The 19,486-nt window shown below is 42.3% G+C and overlaps 1 protein-coding gene across 4 annotated transcripts in view; it reads right to left on the bottom strand.

The window, feature by feature from the left end:
• Positions 1–19,486, bottom strand: part of LOC109930923 (V-type proton ATPase 116 kDa subunit a 4) — a 72,283-nt gene that overhangs the window by 23,753 nt on the left and 29,044 nt on the right. For all 4 annotated transcript variants that reach the window (XM_048607922.1, XM_048607920.1, XM_048607919.1 and 1 more), the window contains exons 7-10: positions 14,939–15,065; positions 12,999–13,081; positions 5,986–6,079; positions 1,333–1,545 (exon numbers count right to left, since the gene is read on the bottom strand). In XM_048607922.1, the coding sequence (XP_048463879.1) occupies positions 1,333–1,545; positions 5,986–6,079; positions 12,999–13,081; positions 14,939–15,065 (517 nt within the window). The remainder of the gene's footprint in view (positions 1–1,332; positions 1,546–5,985; positions 6,080–12,998; positions 13,082–14,938; positions 15,066–19,486) is intronic.

The raw sequence follows: 19,486 nt of genomic DNA, 5'->3' as shown, positions 1-19,486 counted from the left end.
ATTCTGTGCTTGGCCCAGTTAGTATAATAATCTCCCAAATTAATACCACCCACCCCCACCTTCTTCCTTTCCTATCTCTACTGAACATGTACCCAGGAATATTTAGTACACAGGTCCATTTTTTTTTTGAGTCAAGTCTCCATTAACACAACATCGCATTCTTGTGCGCTTAATTACATCTGCAACTCACCAGGTTTATTGACCATGTCTCATACTGTTACAGGCAATGCAATATAAACCTCCCATTTATCACCTTGAATTGCTGTTGAGTCTGACCTGGTGTAATATCTTCCTATTTCTGACTTGTCTATGTTTCTATGGTGAACTTCCTCTGTACAGGATAATCTCAATACAGGAACAAGACTGCGCTTAATTCATTCGAGCAGGAAGCCAGATGGTGAGCTGCTAATTTTGCGCAGTTTACAGAAAAGTAACAACTGGAGTTTCACTTTGAATGCTACATCTGCTCTCACTTGGAATTACTACCATAAGTGGAAAAAAAAAGTGAGCCCTCTTTTACAACAAAATCCAACCCAACTCTCTTCATTCTATCTGGATGCATCATGGCAACTGTTCCATCCAGGAACATAAGAAACTACAGCAAGTTATAAACACAGTCCAGTCCATCACTCAAGCCAACCTTCCATCCATTGACTCCATCTACACTTCTGGATGCCTCAAAAAAACAAAACAAAAAAAAAAAAAGGCAGCCAAAGACCTTTCCCACCCTGGTTATAATTGCTTCCAGCCTCTTCCGTCAGGCAGAAGATACAAAAGCTTAGACACGCGTTCCAACTGATTTAAGAACAGCTTCTTCCCAATTGTTATTATACATGCGAATGGATCTCTCAAATTTCAAACCTAGTGTTGATTTTGCTTTTTGTGCACCTTCTTTACAGCCGTAACTTATTCCTCACTCTATTCAATCACCCTGTGATCTTTGTACGTTACGATCTGCCTGTACTGCATGCAAAATGAGACTTTTCACTATATCTAGGTACATGTGGCAATAATAAATCAAATCAAATCAAATCAAATCAAAACCTGCAGCACAATGCTTTTATGATACAACAGCTTTCTTGTTAATTCATGTTTCTTCATTGAATATCCTGCAAGGATGTTGTGACCATCAGAATAAAAAAAAAGAGTAAATTTCTGCTAGCTCTAGGGACATTTGAGTGAAGTAAAAACAGCTGGCACGTGTAGCTGCCATAAGAAACATGTTTATTTGACTAGCAACTGGGTTAATCCTATTTCCAAGGAACTTGCTCTGGAAATCCCTTCCTAACAGCTTCCAGATACCATGAACATTATTCACAGTTCGCTGCTCACCTTGCCTTGATTGAGTGCCATCTTGATTCTATCCATATCAGCGACTGGACACCAAGTTTCTGCAATCAGGCATTGTTGGGTCACATCAATGTTGCATAGGTTCAGCGTGTGATAGATCGCCTTCATTTTCACAACCTTCACTTGCCAGTTTCGTAGGCTTTTCGCTGCTTCTTGCAGTACACGGCGCCGATGGCTTTCAGTCTGGTTAAGTACCTGAAAAATTAATGAAGTGAATTCTCAGAAGCACTCAGAAAATGCAACCAGTTTGTGTTTTAAATGAATAAAACAAGTTCATTTTCAAAAGGAACAAACAACAATGGATGATCTCACACCTTTTTAATCATCGCATTTTCAGATCTGCTTATAAAAGAATATTGTGATAGGGGAAAGAATACAACTATTTTAATAGACTGACTCTAAAATAACTAATCAATTCAATAGAAACAATTACAGGAGAATCAGTGAACACAGGCCAACAATATTAAAATGATATCAATAATCTACAATTGGCATTCTAAAGTTCTAATACAAAGGAAAACCAAATAAGCCCTATCAGGATAAGGTCTATATTTGTGGAAAAAACCAACTGAGTCCAACCTGATTTCCACTGAGGCTGGGGTAGCACATATGCATAATGCCTCAACTTTTGGCATCAATACTCATTACAGGTCATCATTCACAAAGAGATAGCACAGAAACAGACCCTTCAGTCCAACTCATCCATCCCAACTACATATCCCATACAATTCTAGCCAGCGTTTGGCTCATATCCCTCTAAACCCTTCCTAATCATATACCCATCCAGATGCCTTTTAAACGTTGTAATTGTACCCGCCTCCAACACTCCTCTGGCAGCTCATTCCATACACACACCACCCTCTGCATGACAAAGTTGACCCTCAGGTCCTTTTTTAAATCTTTCCCCTCTCACCTTCAACCTATGCCCTCTAGCAATTCCCTACCCTGGGGAAAAGACCTTGCCTATTAACCATATCCATGCTCCTCATGATTTTCTAAACCTCTATAAGGTCACCCCTCAGCCTCCGACACTCCAGGGAAAATAGCCCCAGACTATTCAGCCTCTCCCTATAGCTCAAACGGTCCAACCCTGGCCATATCCTCATTTTTTCTTAACCCTTTTCTAGTTTCACAACTTCCTTCCTATAGCAGGGAGACCAGAATTGCACACAATACTTCAGAAGTGCCCTAATCAATGTTCTGTAGAGCCACAACATAGCTTCTCAACTCCTATACTCAATGCACTGACCAATAAAAGCAAGCGTATCAAACGCCTTCTTCACTATCGTATCTATCTGTGACTCCACTTTCACTGAACTATGAACCTGCACTCCAAGGTGTTCAGCAACACTCCCCAGGGCCTTGCCATTAAGTGTATAAGTCCTGCCTTGATTGGTCTTTCCAAAATGCAGCACCTTATTTAAACTCCATCTGCCACTCCTCGGTCCATTGACACATCTGATCAAGATCCTGTTGTACTCTGAGGTAACCTTCTTCGCTGTCCACTACACCTCCAATTTTGGTGTCACCTGCAAACTTACTAATCATACCTCCAATGTCTTTCAAGAGACTAGTTCACTTTTTAAAATAGCTGGATTTGCAGAGGGTCTAAAGATGTCCTTTGCTCCATTTTAACAATTTGCATAGATTCAGAGGTGTACAATTCACTTTATATTTTACAATCAGCTTTGTTGACTACACTTGGCTGACATTTCACAACTAATGTTCAATGATTTGGGACATCAGTGCGTCAGTGTTTGCTAATAAAAGCTGGATCGCGCTGTCCAAGAATTTCACAGGCAATGCTCCAGAATAAGATTTGGTTTCTGCTATTACAATACACCCTGACCAGGACTACAGATTCTGCATTGGAGGTCTCCTGCCATCGATCCAGTTACATTAGCTGTTGGACAGCGCTGTTACGGAGCAGAAGGGAGTAAGTGTCTGAAATGGATGGAACTGAAAGGAAGGGTAGAATAGTTAGTAATGAATGTACCTGGTTATAGGAGAGGAAATATGATGTGCAAATAAGGCTGGATAGAGATGAAGGGGCATAGAAAGGCTGGTTGAAGCAAACAACAATGTTGGCGAAGGGGCAGAAAGGGCAATGGCACATGGAAATGGCACAATCACCGCTAATTTCCACTTTATATGGATCCAGGAATCATAAAGTATGGTCCCATTTTGTCAGCATTGTTTCGCCAAGCCTGCCTTGGATGCCACTTTAAGTTTTGCTGTAGCCTCCAGTAACAGTGGTCTTAAAATCAGTTGTAGATTTCTGTTGAAGTGGGGATACATTTTCCTCCAAGGGGGAGAGAGCGAGAGAGAGAGAGACCCACACACACAGTTAAGGTCTCTGCAGTACTATTGCTATCTCCAGCACTTGGGTGTGAGAGTCCATCTACAATGGCCCAAAATCTGTATGAGCACACGCAGGGAACATTAGCGGCTCATATAGTGCACCTTCTGGTTGTTAATACAGATACATTTGAAATCTACAAAGGGCACAAAAGGGCTACTAGTAGGGGCACCTTTTACTTTAACATGGTATTCAGATCCAACTTGCAATGCTGTCATTTCACTTTTGGATGGATACTAAACTGGTCATCAGTCACAGTGAAACAGGAAGCTATTAGAAAACATTGTCATATTAGGGATTTATCTTGGAGATATCTGCCAGCTCAAAGATCTGAGAGGATGGAATATCCATGAAAATTTCTCTTAGAAACAGAATAGGACCATAAGTGAAGTTGGCAAGAATTATACTCAATGTTTTCACCAATGGTATCATTAAAGTCAGCTTCAGCCCATTAGTTTTGCACATTTCTAAAACGTGTTACATATAGCAGGTGTTACTGTTATATTGAAAGGCATGCATTGGGATCTCGTACATTAATGGCTTCAGAAATAGAATTTTTTCAACACTAAAGTGCTGCAAAGTTTTAGTTTGTTACACTTTTGGCTCCATTAAACTTATTTAGGGGTGGGAGGGGGCTGTGGGCACAGAGGAATGACACAAACATACGATATGAGATTTTCACCCGCAGTTCACGAGCGATCTTTTGAAAACAAAAATCCACAAAACACAAAATGCTTTCTTCCCCCTTGATAATACGATATTGAGCACAGCTGCAGTTCAGCTAAAAGATCCTGTCTAAACGTGCTGCCCTACTATTGCTGCTTTTTATAGGCCATAAGTTAGACCCTTCACAGACAAACCTACAATTACAGAACAGAACTCCCCTAAATACTAAAATTCTTCAAATGTGTTGTAAAAGGTTACTTTGGAACAGCCCCTTGGGCACTTGCTTTTGGTGGCATAGTCTTGCATTTTTTCTGAAACATTCTTTAAGAGGGGTGCATCGTGGTGGGGAGTAGGTTATAAGCTATGCTGAAATTGTTAGTGCTATTTTCTGGGTTTTGATGATCGTTGTGTCCAAACAGTTAATGTCCTAGATTTGCAAGAACACCAGTCCCCATACTTAAGCAATGAGTTTGACTCATCAGTTTGGGGTTTGTGGTCTTAAGCAGCATTTCTAAATGCAACTTAAATTCAACTCTCATATATAGCCAGGGTGTTTAACATTGCTCAGTCCTTTGAACGTAGGAGTTGGGATGTCATTTTGAGGTTGTATTCGGCATTGGTGAGACCTCTTCTGGAGTAAGATGTCCAGTTCTGCTCACCCTGTTACAGGAAGGATATTGTTAAGCTGGAGAGGGTTCAAAAGAGATTTACCAGGATGTTGCCGGGTATGGAAGGTTTCAGTTATAAAGAAAGGCTGAATAGGCTGAGGCTTTTTTCACTAGAGCATAGGAGGTTGAGAAGTGACCTTATAGAGATTTATGAAATCATGAGCATAGATAGGGACAATGATAGATGTCTTTTCTTTAGGATGGGAGATTTCAAGACTCGGTGCATATTTCTTAAGGTGAATGGAGATGGATTTAAATAAGACATGAGGGGTAATTCCTCACCTCCCTCCACCACAGAGTGCTCATTTGTGGAAAGAACTTCCAGAGGAAGTGGTGGATGTGGGTACAATTACAACATTGAAAAGACATTTGGATAAATACATGAATAAGAAATGTTTGGAGGGATATGGGCCAGGAGCAGGCAGGTGGGACTAATTTAGTTTGGGATTACATTTGGCATGGACTGGTTGAACCAAAGAGTCTGTTTCCGTGCTGTATGAGTCTATGGCTCAGGCTTGTTGTGGTATTTTTATATCCCATTTTTAGGAGGAGGAATTTAGTGACTGTCCCCAACTGGTGGTGCTGGGCTTCTCATTGAATTACTGCAGACAGTTTGGCAAAGACAGTCCCCATAAATTGCTGAGAGGAAGGGACCTCTAGAATGTTCATTCTGCGCCACTACAGGTATAGCAACGTTCCTCCACATGAGGGTGATGAAGCTGTGAGGAGGAGGTTTTCTTACAAACCTTATGCCCTTCTAGAGTTGAGGAAATGTTGCCATCTGATTTGGCAGACTCACTCTCTCACAATAAGTGATTAGTTTGACCCTGACTGATGACAAGAGAGGGAGACACGTGGCATTTGGTGTTCAGCTGACAACAGTACAGGGAAGGCATTTTCCAGCCCGATAATGGCCATTGCTGCTGGGATCTCCTCACTTACAGTATTTAAATCCTCAATGCGCGTTTTCACACCAGCAGCCATTTCGCGACGTTCGTTGGCAGATTCAGGACATGGGTACATGGTGGCACGGAACCTGAGGCAAACCAGAGGAAAATTACCACTTTCTGATAAAAAAAAAGCATTCAACATTACTGGCAAAAATACCATTTATTATCTACCTCCTGGCACACTTGGAAAAATGGTAGCAGTCTTTAGTTAACCACTTGTGCTTAGTTGTTGCTTATAGCTGGGCTATTTCTGAGGCCACTTCAGAATTCGATTAGGAATGAATGTTTTGATGCATCCTGGAGTTCCAAATAGCTGAGATCGGGCATTGACAATAGGTTTTCTTCACAAAAGGTCTCAGTGAACCAGTTCATGAATTTTACAAACAGCTTCATGGTCACTTTACATGATTTCAAATCTTTATTTTTAATTGCAAGAATGAACTGATTTGCAATGGTCAAAAAGGCCATGATTGGATGTAGACTCAACTCCACGTGCTGCTGTGCATGAGTCTGAAAGGGTTAATTCTGAGGAGTGTCTTAAGCACCACCCACAATGGTAACATCACCTAGAAGGGCATGAGAGCTTAGAATCTGATATCCAGTTCTCCTCAATCTCTGTAACCATCGTGGTAACGTAACCTATAACTAGCTACTAACACAAAATAAGTCAAGAGACTTCTAGTTTTCTTTTAAAAGAAGTGATTAGCCAGCATTTATTATCCACCCCTGGTCCCAGCTAAGAGTCAGTTAACAGCAGATTTTCTTCTCCAAAGGTCCATTCATGAACAAGATGAGTTTTTACAACAATGTTTGTAACTGCCACATCGTCACTATTAGACTAGTTTTGTATCCCAGGCTTCTATTGAATTCAAATCTCACCATCTGCCATAGTGGGATTTGAACGCATGCCTTCAGAACATTAGTTTGGGGTTGCATGGATTACTAGTCCAGTAACTTTACCACTATACCACTGCCTCCACCCAGTTAAACCAAGAGGTGGTTTGCCTCTGCCAAACAGACCCTGTAGATTGTATACGTAAAGCGAATGGTGGTAAACACCTCCATCTTCGGTAGCAGTTCATACGGAACGGTGAGTTGGCATGTTCCTACAATACTCCAGGTTATTAGTTAAACCCCATAGGTTATTAATTCAGCAATATAAACATGGACTGTAACTATTTCTTTGAACATGGGTCACATCTTTCAAGCAACCCAATGCAACAGTGAGAACTACAGGAACTCTTATTGCTACACCAGTTTCTCACTCGGTGTTGCTCATTGCATTGTTCTTCTATCACTATCCTCTTCAGGGTCCCTAGAAACAAAAGCTCGGGAAGGACCCATTTGTCCTCTTCTGGCATTATTTTGAAGAGTAGGTGGGGTTACTCACAGCGTTCTGGTCAACATTTATCCCATAACTAACATCATTGAAACAGATCACCCAGCTAAAATCACATGGCTGTTTGTGGGATCCTCCTTTGCAAATAGCTTTGCCATTATAATTTCTATACTGCAGCAGTCCCTTCACTCCAAATGTAATTCATTAACTGTGTAGCATTTCAGGAATGTCATGGGGTTGTGAAAGGTGCTATGTAAGTGCACAACCTACCACTTTATAATCACAAGCAAATAGAAAACAGCAAGGAAGTGTTTAAAAGTCGAGATACAGGGAGTGCCAGTGAAACAAACACAAACACTAAAAGCAGCAGTAAATAAATAACCGGAAAGATAGAAAAAAAAAATACGTAAATAGATGCAGGTTAAAAAAAAATCATGACCAGCAATTGCAAATGAACTACAAAAACAGGCAGGCATCACTCTAAAAAACTGAATTGCTGAGAGCCAGCCTGCATCGAAGCCCATTGACAAAAACAAAGAGAGGCATTCAGAATAAAACAAGGAAAAAAAGAACAACTTGCATTTGTACAACACTTTTCTGACTTCAGGACATGCATTGACTGTAATGTATTGTAAATGAGGCTTTTCTTCGAGGTGCAGGGCATTTAGCTGCAAACTTTCACACATCCAGGTCCCACAAACAAACATTGGTAAAGATCACTGGGGAATCCATCAAGTGGACAGCGAGAACCTTGTCATAAGCCATGAACTGAACGACCACACTTTGACAATGCAGCACTCCCTCAGCGCATCAATAAAATGGTGACCTAAACGTGTCTGTGGAGCCTGGGCCTAAATAGGCCTTGTCACTCAGATTCAAGATAGTTGCCACTGAGCCACAGGCCTTATGATCTCATGGCCTGGTGCTTCTAAGAACGCGAAAGTAACAGTCTCATTGTCATGAAGGGACCTTGCTCGCCTCCTACTTGAAAACATGCACCTTCCCCAAAGCACATAATACAAAATATTCACACAGACACATATTGTAGTCAGTCCTGCAGCATTTAGCTTAAAAAGTAAACTGAAATTAAAGCACTGCACTGTAAAAGGTGGCTTTGCAAACTGACTAATTGTCAGAAATCAGCCAGGTTTCATGTCTGCAGGAATCAACCAACCTTTAAAGTGAACTTTTAAAACAGGCTGGGAGCTGAAATGAGATTATTTATGCAGAGACACAGACACAATCAATTGGAGTGTCTGATATGATAATCAAGGTAGCTGGAGTAATCAGACCACACAAGGGCTCTGTTCAAGTGATTATCCTGACTACTGAATTCCTGCAGGCAAGCGATTATCAGGAACTGAAGAATAATCACCAGTGTCTGGATCTACAGCCACGTTCCTTGGAAATATTAATCTCAACACTGTTAGAAGATAAAAATATTCTCCAACTTAATGATGCTGATAAGCCCAGAATTCTTCCCATATAAACAACACCTTATAATTACTTGTTCATGGGTGGTGCGTGTCTCCTATCCTTAATTGCCCTTGAGGTAGCAGTGAGCTGTTCGCAGTGTTTGGGGTGCAGTGCAGCCACAGCACTCTTAGGGAGGGAGATCAGGACTTGGACCCAGCAACACTAAAAGGAGTGGCAATGTATTTCCGAGGCAAGATGACAAGTGATTTGGAGGGAAACTTGCAGGTGGCGGTGTTCCCATGCATCTGCTGTCCCTCTAAATTGTGGAGGCCAAATGTTCAGAAGCTGACGTCAAAGGGTTGAAGTACTGCAGTGCATCTGGTAGATTATAGCCTGCCACAATGCTTTGGTGAATGTGGTGCCCATCAAGCTGCTTTGTCCTGGATGGTGTCAAGCTCCCTAAGTGTTATTTGAGCTGCACCCATCCAAGCAAGTTGGGAATACACCATCACACTCCTGACTTGTAGATGGTGAGTGGGCTCTGGGGAGTTACTTGCTGCAGCACTTCTACCGTCTGACCTGCACTGGTATCCACAGTACCTATAGGGTATTCACCATTAATTGTTTTTTTTAAACTCGTTAAGTATCTGTCTATGTGACCACTGACTTAGGATGTAGAAGTGATGAAATTAAGCGCTCATAGAAGCTGCTGTTGAATTGGTTTGTAATTTGGTTCATCTCCAGCCTTTTGTCAATTTTCATCTCAGTATGGTTGCTCTTACTATGCAATAGCTGAAAGCTTTACACCTAAAACCATTTACTGGCAGCTTTGCAAGCTCAGTTAAAACTTGCTGCTGGTGTTTTGAAATGGGATGACAATATTTTCTTATCACTCAATTGAATACTGGGAAATCACAGTCATACATAGTTTTTAGTCCTTTATGAATAGTTTTGAGTCTTCTATAAATGAGACAGGGTGGCTACATGTTCTGTTTAGGACTGTTGCATAAAGTTAGATGCCACACCTTTATTTTCAATCAGACATAGCAAGAACATTGCAACCACGCAGCAGAGCATTTTGGATACCGGAGATCATTCACCCTTTTCATTACATCCAAGATGTGTGAGCTTAAGCAAGCGTTTGCAGCTTGGCACTGCCTATTTTACTTCTCCACTGAACTGATAAAGACCTTCCAACTGTAATGGCGATAATACGTTGGGGTAGTAAATTCTGAGTAGCCTCTGAGGGATGCACACAAATACTAAGAAGGCCACAACCTTCAGTTTCTCAAGAATTCACCTCCTTTCTGTTTCTGGGAGGTGTTTCCAAGTTGGTGGTTGCAATGAAAAAAAAAATCACCAACAACGCAAGCAGTTGCATTCATAGTCAGCAGTTTACATTGCTTAGTCTCAAGAGCAACTGCTGAAAGAAATATGAAGCTGCTATTTGGATCCCCAACAACCCCAACCACCATGTTGGTTTCCTATTCACCAAGGTTCCATGTGTGATCACTAGTGTACATGGTATACATCTGAGCCACAGAGGTATTATAGAGAAGGACCTCAAAAGCTAAAGCTCAGAGTCATTAATATAGTGCCATGGTCAGAGGACACAGAAATTCCACAGAAAACCATACTCTCTACAATATTTTCAGATATAAATGCTCTTTATGTAAAAATGGCCAACCTTGATGAACTCAAGATGGTCAAAGTCACAAGGTCGTATTTCTGGAAGCTTTTGAAGCCCCTTCATTCCTTAAACGTTCCAGCTAAAACTGGCACAAAAGATTATTGACTTGCTCGCCAAGCTGGTAGGTTTGCCCCGGGATTAGAGAAACTCAATGCCGTAGCATTCCACATATTCAGGACCAAAAAAGAAAAAAAAAATGCAAACCAACTTACCATCTCGGCGAGACAGTCAACAACTGCATCAACAACCCGAGCTACAAATCTTCAAAAACCTTGACGCAAAGGGCTTGGAGTTGAGTGTCTATTTCCCACCAGTTTTGGACAAAGTAAAACATCAGGATCCATCGCGTCCGTGTTACTGGTATTGTAATGGGGAAGGTAAAGCTACACCCGCTAGCTTACTGACCTTCTAAGTAGCCACTGAGATGGACCATCAGCATCTGAAATGTCTGTATTTGACATGACTGAAATTGGAATTAGATGAATTAAGCAAGCATCCGATCTGGGAGCCGAGGTTAGTTGCTGACTGACCTTCACAGGGACAACAGGACTCTGGGCTGAATTGGCACCCTGCTTCAGACTCTCCTGTGTCTCCACATATCTGGCTGGGAAGAAGCTAACACTTTGCCTGCAAGAAGGAAAAGCAATGCAGCCCAGCTCAACTCAGGAGCTATTTTTGAACTCTGACCAGTGGGAGGTTGTGACTCATGTGAGCTAATTTATTTTTTAAAAAGTACCCATTTTAACAAAACTTGTAATTTGTAACCTCTCTTCTCTCCAGTCTCGTCTTCCTTAATTTCCTGAGTAAGTGTGCAAGTGAATGGACTACTGAAACAATCCCCTAAGTTTGAACATTTTCTTTGATTTCGTCGTAAAGGATTTTGCTGTGGGTTTATTTCACAAGTTGGAATTTTAAAAAAACAGTATTCGAGAACACCTTTTGACCTTAATCCAAGATGGCAATAGAATAAGACATTCCAGTCAGAGCTCCCCTGCTCACCAGCTCCTGTTCCTTTCTTCTTTTTCCCTCTTTGTGGCAGTTTCTCTACTCTTCTCCCCCACCACCCCAACATTTAACTCCTTAAACTACCCCACCCAGAGAATGGAGGGGAAGTGAAGGGAGAGAAGTCGCAGCCAGAGCCCGGAACAGCAACAGTGTGAGAGGGGAGCAGAGTGAGTCACGGGCTGGGTCCTGAAGTGGGAAGCAGAGCGAATCCTGGAAGAAGGTCAGTGCATGGGGGAGGCAGCGCGGCATCGTGTTCTGAAGTCCAGTAGGCACAGACTCATGTTGGAAAAGGACTTGAGTACTTTAAAGACACTTTTTATTTACATTCTTGGCTTTTAACTCTGTATTCCCGTGCTAATTTTCTTTTACTATTTCAATTTGGTGAAAGTATCTATGCCTAGGTACCCAGTATCTAAGATGGCGCAGAGGCGCAACATTACAAACTTTTCACCGTCCTCATTTGAATGTATGCTACAATATAGGTCTCCTCTACCTCTACCCACGGTAAGGGACAGGTGTGAAAAAGAGGAGGTGTAAAAAGCAAACAAAACTTCTATAAGACGACAAAGGCAATCACCATTTAAATTCACCTCCATTTCCGGCTCTTCAGTCCTGAAGGGAGGTTACAGATTGTTAACTGACTGAGATTATAGCCACTCTGTCTGTCTGTCAGTCTTTGCTCTCCTCTGCACTGCATCAACCTGAATTGAACTCAGTGCGTCAGGTTTCAAAGCAAGTGCACACGGAATCATAGAGCTCAGAAACAGACCTTTTTGTCCAACCAGCCCATGCCAACCATAATTCCAAACTGAAACTAGTCCCACATGCCTACACTTGGCCCATATCCCTCCAAACGTTTCTTATTCATGTACTTCTCCAAAAGTCTTTTAAACATTGTAACTGCATCTGTATGCACCACTTCCTCTGGAAGTTCATTCCACACACAAACCTAGTGTTTAAAGAAAAATATTCCCCCTTAGGTCTTTAAATCTTTATCCTCTCATCGTAAAAATATGCCCTCTAGTTCTAAGATCCCCCACCCAAGGGAAAAGACCTTTGCTATTCACCTTATCAAAACCTCTCATGATTTTAGAAACTTCTATAAGGTCACCTCTCAATCTCCTACATTCCAGTGAAAAAAAGTCCCAGCTTATCTCACCTCTCCTTATAACCCAAGCCCTCCATTCCCGGCAACATCCTGGTAAATCTCTTCTGAGCCCTCTTCAGTTTAATAATATCCTTCTGAGAACAGGGCGACCAGAACTGGACACCGTACTCCAGAAGATGCCTCACCAACGCACTGTACAACCTCAACACAACATCCCAACTCCTATACATCTTCAGCATGACCTCTAATTTGTAAATATTTCACTATCTCCAACATTATTCACCCAGTTTCTAGAAAAAGAAAATACCTAAAAAAAAAAAATTAGAAGGCCCATCTGTGAAGCCCAGTGATGTGTCTTGGGTTTTCAACTTATTAAAAAGAAACTGAGGCACCCACAAAGTGTTGACATGTGATTCATATCCACTGCAGTAAAAAGGATCACCTCACCCATCGCAAATCTTTTGCACTTTGTGTCTCAACTGGTCCCCTTGAAAGAAGATGATGAACACATTCTTCTGGACCTCCACAAGCTGTAAAACATAACAATCCATCAAACAGACAGCAAGAAGGACTAGAATTCATTCATTAGGATGGCACGGTGGCTCAGTGGTTGGCACTTCTGCCTCACAGCTCCACAGACCTGGGTTTGACTTGAGCAACTGGAAGGTTTGAGTTTATAAGGAGAGGTGGATAGACGGGGACGTTTTTCGCTTGGAGCGTAGGAGACTGAGGAGTGATCTTATATTGGAGTATAAAATCATGAGAGGCATAGATAAGGTAGATAGCCAACAGCTTTCCCCATGGTAGGAGTCTAAAACTAGAGGGCATTGGTTTAAGGGGAGAGAAGAGAGATATAAAAGGGTCCAGAGGGTCAATTTCTTCCCCCCATACAGAGGGTGGTCAGTGTCTGGAATGGGCTGCCAGAGATAGTGGTGGAGGCAAGTACAATTTTGTCACTTAAGAAACAATTGGACAGGTACATGGATAGGATAGGTATGGAGGGATATGGACCAAATGAAAGCAAATGGGATTAGATTAATTATGAACACGGGGCAGCATGGGGATGTTGGGCTGAAGGGCCTGTTTCCATGCTGTAGACCTCTATGACTGTCCGTGAGAGTTTGCACACATTCTCCACATGTCTGTGTGTTTCTCCTCCAGGAGCTCTGGTTTCCTCCCACAGTTCCACATGTGCAGTTTAGATGGACTGGCCGTGCTAAATTGACCATAGTGTCCAGGAATACATAGGTTAGGTGAATTAGCCATGGGAAATGCAGGATTACAGGGATAGAGTAGCGGGGTGGGTCTGGGTGGGATGCTTTTCAGAGGGTCAGTGTGGACTCGATGGGCTGAGTGGCCTGCTTCTACATTGTAGGGATTCTATGATTCTATAATTCCAGCTCCCCTCTCAGCAGCATCGTAAGAGCAATCAGCTTGAATTGCAAATCACTGCTGACATTGCTTTACAAGGCAGCCAATTGGAGTCACCCCAAAGTCAGACAGCTGAGTGAAACACATACTCCAGAGAGAGGGTGGGGGGGTTCTCTGCACTTATTGTAGGTCAACTCCATTACAAACCAGATCACTGACAATGCAAACATATGACCATAACAATCCTTAATATTAAAATCTTTGGAGAAAAGAAACATTGGATGTCACTAGGCACCTGAAAGATTGAAGGCGTGTTGGTGTTTCCAAGGAGGACTTGTCCTCTTTCTGACAGGTTGTCTGCACTTCTGACTTGTATCAGCTCCTCCTAACCTCCATCAACACTCTGTTTTGGTCACTTTGCCGTTCTGGTCATGGCAACGTTCTCCAACCAAGCCATTAACTTAGCATTTGGGATAAAGACTCTGTACCTGAACTAGGGCTCAATCTCAGTGCAGCCCAATATGGCTACAAATCCAATGGCAAAGTAATCTGCTAGCCCCATTAGTTGAACAGCCAGTCACGTTTGCTGATCTTGAGGGGCTGACAAATCCTGTAAGTGTTCAGGAGAGGCTGGTCATTTTGGGGACAGAGGGGGAAAACAAGAGGGTGAAGTGATTGGTGGTGGTCCATGCATTTTCAACCTCCCTGGTAGGAACAGAAGCAAATCCTGAACAGAGCATTGAGTAGATAATCTCGCGATATCTGTCCATGGATAGATAGTGGCAAGCACATTGCCTATTATTACTAAACAGTTTTGGGTAAAGAAATTTACAACGAAGAGTGGAGTAAATTGATGAAGTATCAGCAACCAAGATATCAATTTCAGTTTCAGGGACTTGCTGAATATTCTCTCATTTATGATTCCTAACATCCACTTTTCTCATCAGACCTCGACATTAGAATGATTAAGAAATGGTGCTCAATATCATTCTTGAGTTGCTTTAAGAATGCCTTACAGTGTTTGGATCCTCCAAGGGGACTTCCATCTCAGACTGCTTCATGTAGACATTTCCTCTGCAAGCTCTCCAGAGCAAACGCTCAAAGGCTGCCATCCGCTCCCTCCGGATCACGCCAGTTATAAACCTGAAATAATCAGTCACCAAAAACAACAAAAAAATGACGTACAAGCATCTGAGTGTCATTAAACTACAGTGTAGGGTCACAGAAATTGGGGAAGGCAGTAGTGTGGTGGCAATACCACTGGACAGTTAATCCTGAGAGCCAGGCTGATGTCTGGGGGACTCAAGTTCAAGTCCCACCCTCTATCTGGTGGATAAAATAATAAAGAATATTTATAAAATATGCCATTGACTACCTGGTGACTTATGGAATTGCCTGGAAAGCGCAATTTTGTTTGGGCAACAAATACTGAACTTTCTAACGATGCCCATATCCCATGAAACAATAAAGAAAGAAAACAACATATTAACTGTAGTCCTGCTCAGTTACTCAAGGGAGAAGAGTATCGAGATAGGTAGGACAGGATTTTTGCCCCGATATAAAGACAATAGCTGGAGTGGGTGTGTATGTAATTTTGTGTAGCTAGTGGGCATGTTTGTTTGTCAGCACCATCGCACTCCTGGACTATTTTGTCACAGATGGGAAATGGGGTGTAATGGCTACCCACTCACAAGCAGCAGATGGCTTACGAAAATTTAAAACCAATTCTCAGAGAGTGAGCGGACTTTCTCAGCCAGTTTCTGGGCTCCCCAAAGCATTGGGCAGGATAGATACCGGTGGTGGGCTGTACAGACAAAGACCCAGGTTGTCTTGGAGGCTCACAATGGGGATCCAATAGCTGTGGGCATTTGTTTCAATGTTATTGTTGGGCACCCTCTCTCTCAAAAATACATACATACAAAATAGGAATAGGAGACGACCATTCGGCCCCCTAGCTGCTCTGCCATTCAATCAGATCATTGCTGATTTGGGGGTTCCAAATTCCCAATGACACCCGAAAACCTTGGATTCCCTTTGCTGAACACAAATCTATTTCTGCCTTTGAAGTAGTCGATGACCCCACCTCCACTGCCTGCTGAGGGAAGAGTGTTCCAAAGTTGCACAACCCTCTGAAAAATATTCTTCTCACCTCTGACCTAAAAGGGCACTTCCTAATTTTAAACCAGTGTCTACTAACTCTGGACTCACCCACAAGAGGAAACATCCTTCACACATCTGCCTTTGTGAAGGCCATTCAGCATCTTACACACTGCAACCAAGTCAGTCTGCACTCTAAAGCCCAGTGGAAACAAGTCCAGCCTGTCCAAAACTATCCTTGTAAACCAATCCTTTCATTCTAGATAATCCCCTCTGATCTGCTTCTGATGCTTGCTTACAGCAGTAGGCTGTAGCTCTGACGTCTGTTTGATCTTCAGCTTCCAAATTCCGCCGAACATCATGAACTGGGTGACAAGAGCATGAAATCTAGCCACCAATTGGCCAGTTCATGGACCAGAAGACCGCTCCTGATGTGACAGCTTGGCACCTGCATATGATCCTCATATTAGGATCCTGACACAATGGCACGGCGTATGTTCTGATATAACACTTTCTTTTCTAACTGCTCTTAATTCCCCAGATAGGCAGCCTGGGAAGATGGTCAGGAGTGGAGACAAAAATTTTTTAAAAATCAGGCAGTCAGAAAAGAATAATGCTTTCTTGTTCTCAGATATATCAGAGTGGTATACGGCTCTGTACTTCAAAATGTGATAGTTACAGGACATGCTGAGCCCAATTTGTGCACTGCAAACGCCACAGCGTGTAACAATGACCAGGTAACAAACATGCAGAAACTCTAAAGACTGTATCTTTTTATTGTTCTGCATTTTTGATTGCGGACCGAAATTGGAAAAGGTATGAAAAGCCAAGGACATTTGCACTTTTCAAAAACAAGTGACCTTACGCTCATTGTAAAGTGCTGTTTCCACAGCTGCTGGTTCAAGCACTGGGGGGAAAATCAAGTTACAGCAGAGCTGGAACCAGGGGAATTGTGTACGAATGGAGACCTGGCTAGCAACAAGTTGATAATGGATAAGTGGATATTGTTTCACAAACCAATGGAATAAAATCCTCCTGCCTGCTAATAGGTATGGCTGGCTCCCAGGTAGCTGAACAGCTTGGTAAAGTACATGGGGGTGGTGTAAATATTTGAGTCAGAAGCCATTAGACCTATGGAAGGAAAGGAACTATTGCTGCTAAGCAATAGAAAACATCACAGGCCTGAAGAAAGCCAATTTATTTTCCCTCACCAGTTGCTGTAAGCTGTGACTTTTAACTAATAAGACAGAGACTTCTATAAGCGTGAACCAGTTATCCTGCGCCTGCTGCGAACAAGTTAAACTATCTGGAGAAGGAATATTGAATTGCCTTCCCAATCTGCCTGCCTGCCTGCCCATAACACCCATGCAATTTTGTGTCTGTGTATACCTGTATGTAGTGAGTTTATAAGTGAGTTAGAACTCTCGAGTGGCATTATGTCAACTGTTCATTGTGATTTCTACAGTTATGATATATTAATTTGTAATGAATGGCAATATTTGTTCAGCATAGAAACCTGGTCCGTGCCTTGTGTCAACCTGGGGACTAAATTGAGTAATTCTGCATTCTTTAAAACAATCTTCTACGGTACTGACAACTCCAGGAAAAACAGGGCTCCATTCCCAACACATTACCCTAATGAGATGTAACAGTGCTGAGCAGCACAATCACATTGTAATGTCCTTCAACTTAGTGTTACTTCAAAGTACACCTACATGTCCGTAGTCTTTAAAAGGAACGCACAACACTATTAACTAAATGGACCTTAATAAAATCCTTGGTTACATTTTTTAATACCGATGTCAAATAATTGCTTTCAACAAAACTTTTCATTGAAAACCAACATGGTTGACTTGTGCACAATTTTATGAGTATCATGTGTTGAACCTGAAGCTTTTATGGCCAGTGAGGAGACAGTTATCCCAACAGTCTGGTTGCATTCAAAACACAAATCCCACAGTTGTAAAGAACAATCCTGTTTTAAACCTACGGCTCTCGGATCTCACAGGAACAAATGCAACAAACAGAAACTGAAGCTGTTGAGAATGGTTGGGGCTTTCCTCTGTGCTGAGGTCAGGTGGTGTGAGGGATGTCGCGGGGTTTGGGAGGGGAATGAATGGTGATGGTGAAAGCAAGTCTCAAAAAGGGACTTCCAAATGTAATTTGCAGAGAAGCAGGTCACCCCATCTCCTCCATGCCACTTCGAAGCAAATATCAAAAGTGGAAAAAAAGAGGCCAATTTTCATTGACAGCAACACTGGTTAGGTTTCCGATTGAGATAAACACAAACCATACTCAATTTTTCTGGATGCTATGCCTGGTGAAATTTTTGTTCAGACACTATAGAGAACGACAACAAATTTTGTTGAGGTTATACTATTAATTTTAAATATCATTGCACTTATTATGGTCAATTGGCTAGAAAACAGAAATGAAAACCTACTAGCCAAGCCTCAGGAGATTGACACTGATAATGTTCCTGCTGTTGAACAAGGAGTGCATGCCCTCTGCCTGTAGGGGGCTCTCCTCACTCAGCGAAGAACAGCTTAGGTTCAGGATGACCATGCCAAGGCTCCTAGGCCGCTAAATTTGTGCTGGGCGATGGACCTATTTTAATCAACTGCTGTGTCGGTGAGTCTTTGTTATTCCGAATGATGTTATAATGGGCAGGTTCTCTGGAGTTAGGTCGCTCCACATCAGGTGAATGAAAAAGGCTGATCTGTCAATCCTTAGCAAGCCCTTGTTCTATGGTCCTGTTTGGTAGAGACGTTAGAGCAGAGGCAGGAAGCCAAAGGGTAAATAAATTACAGGAAGCCAACCTGCGCCTAGAATTGGCAACCTGCCAAGTTTAGCCTGGAGTCTCCAGAAATTAAAGATTAATTCCTCTTACACTGCCACTAGAAGGGCAGGAAACATTCATATTCCTTTCAGCCTCCCCACCCCTTTCTCTCACATGGAAGCACACAGGCAAAGTGTGCTCTTATGTCCATTTCCATAGTTAATTTTTCCTTAAGTCAGTTGCTAGCATGTCAGCAGAAGGTTAACAGGGGCATGAACTTTTTTTTACTTAGCTGTGAAAGTACTGAATGGGATAAAGGGCTGCTTAATTGAATAATTCTTGCCTGCCAATCGGGTAAGAAACAGCACTTTCAATTCAAGTGGTAGGTTGAGTAGTGCCAGGCAACCAATGGCAGAAGTATGAAGGTTGGCATTTGGCAGCGGGGACAATTCAGAGGTGGCAACTGTGCCAGAACTCTGCATGTTGGCATCTATATGCCAGACTTCGGCACTACATGAACACTAGGTGCCCCAGTGCTCACTCGGAGGTTCAGCAGTTTCAACTCTTACCAACCTACGTTGCATGTTTAATTAAGAAGATAGATCCCTATGAAGAGATTCTGTGTGTCCTTCATGCTTAGGAGTTTCACATTAATTTAGTCTGAAGAGCTGAGCATTGCGTTGCGCTT

The sequence above is a fragment of the Rhincodon typus genome, chromosome 18, assembly GCF_021869965.1.
Source record: "Rhincodon typus isolate 14 chromosome 18, sRhiTyp1.1, whole genome shotgun sequence".
NCBI lineage: Eukaryota > Metazoa > Chordata > Chondrichthyes > Orectolobiformes > Rhincodontidae > Rhincodon > Rhincodon typus.
This window is presented reverse-complemented; position numbering and strand designations above follow the sequence as displayed.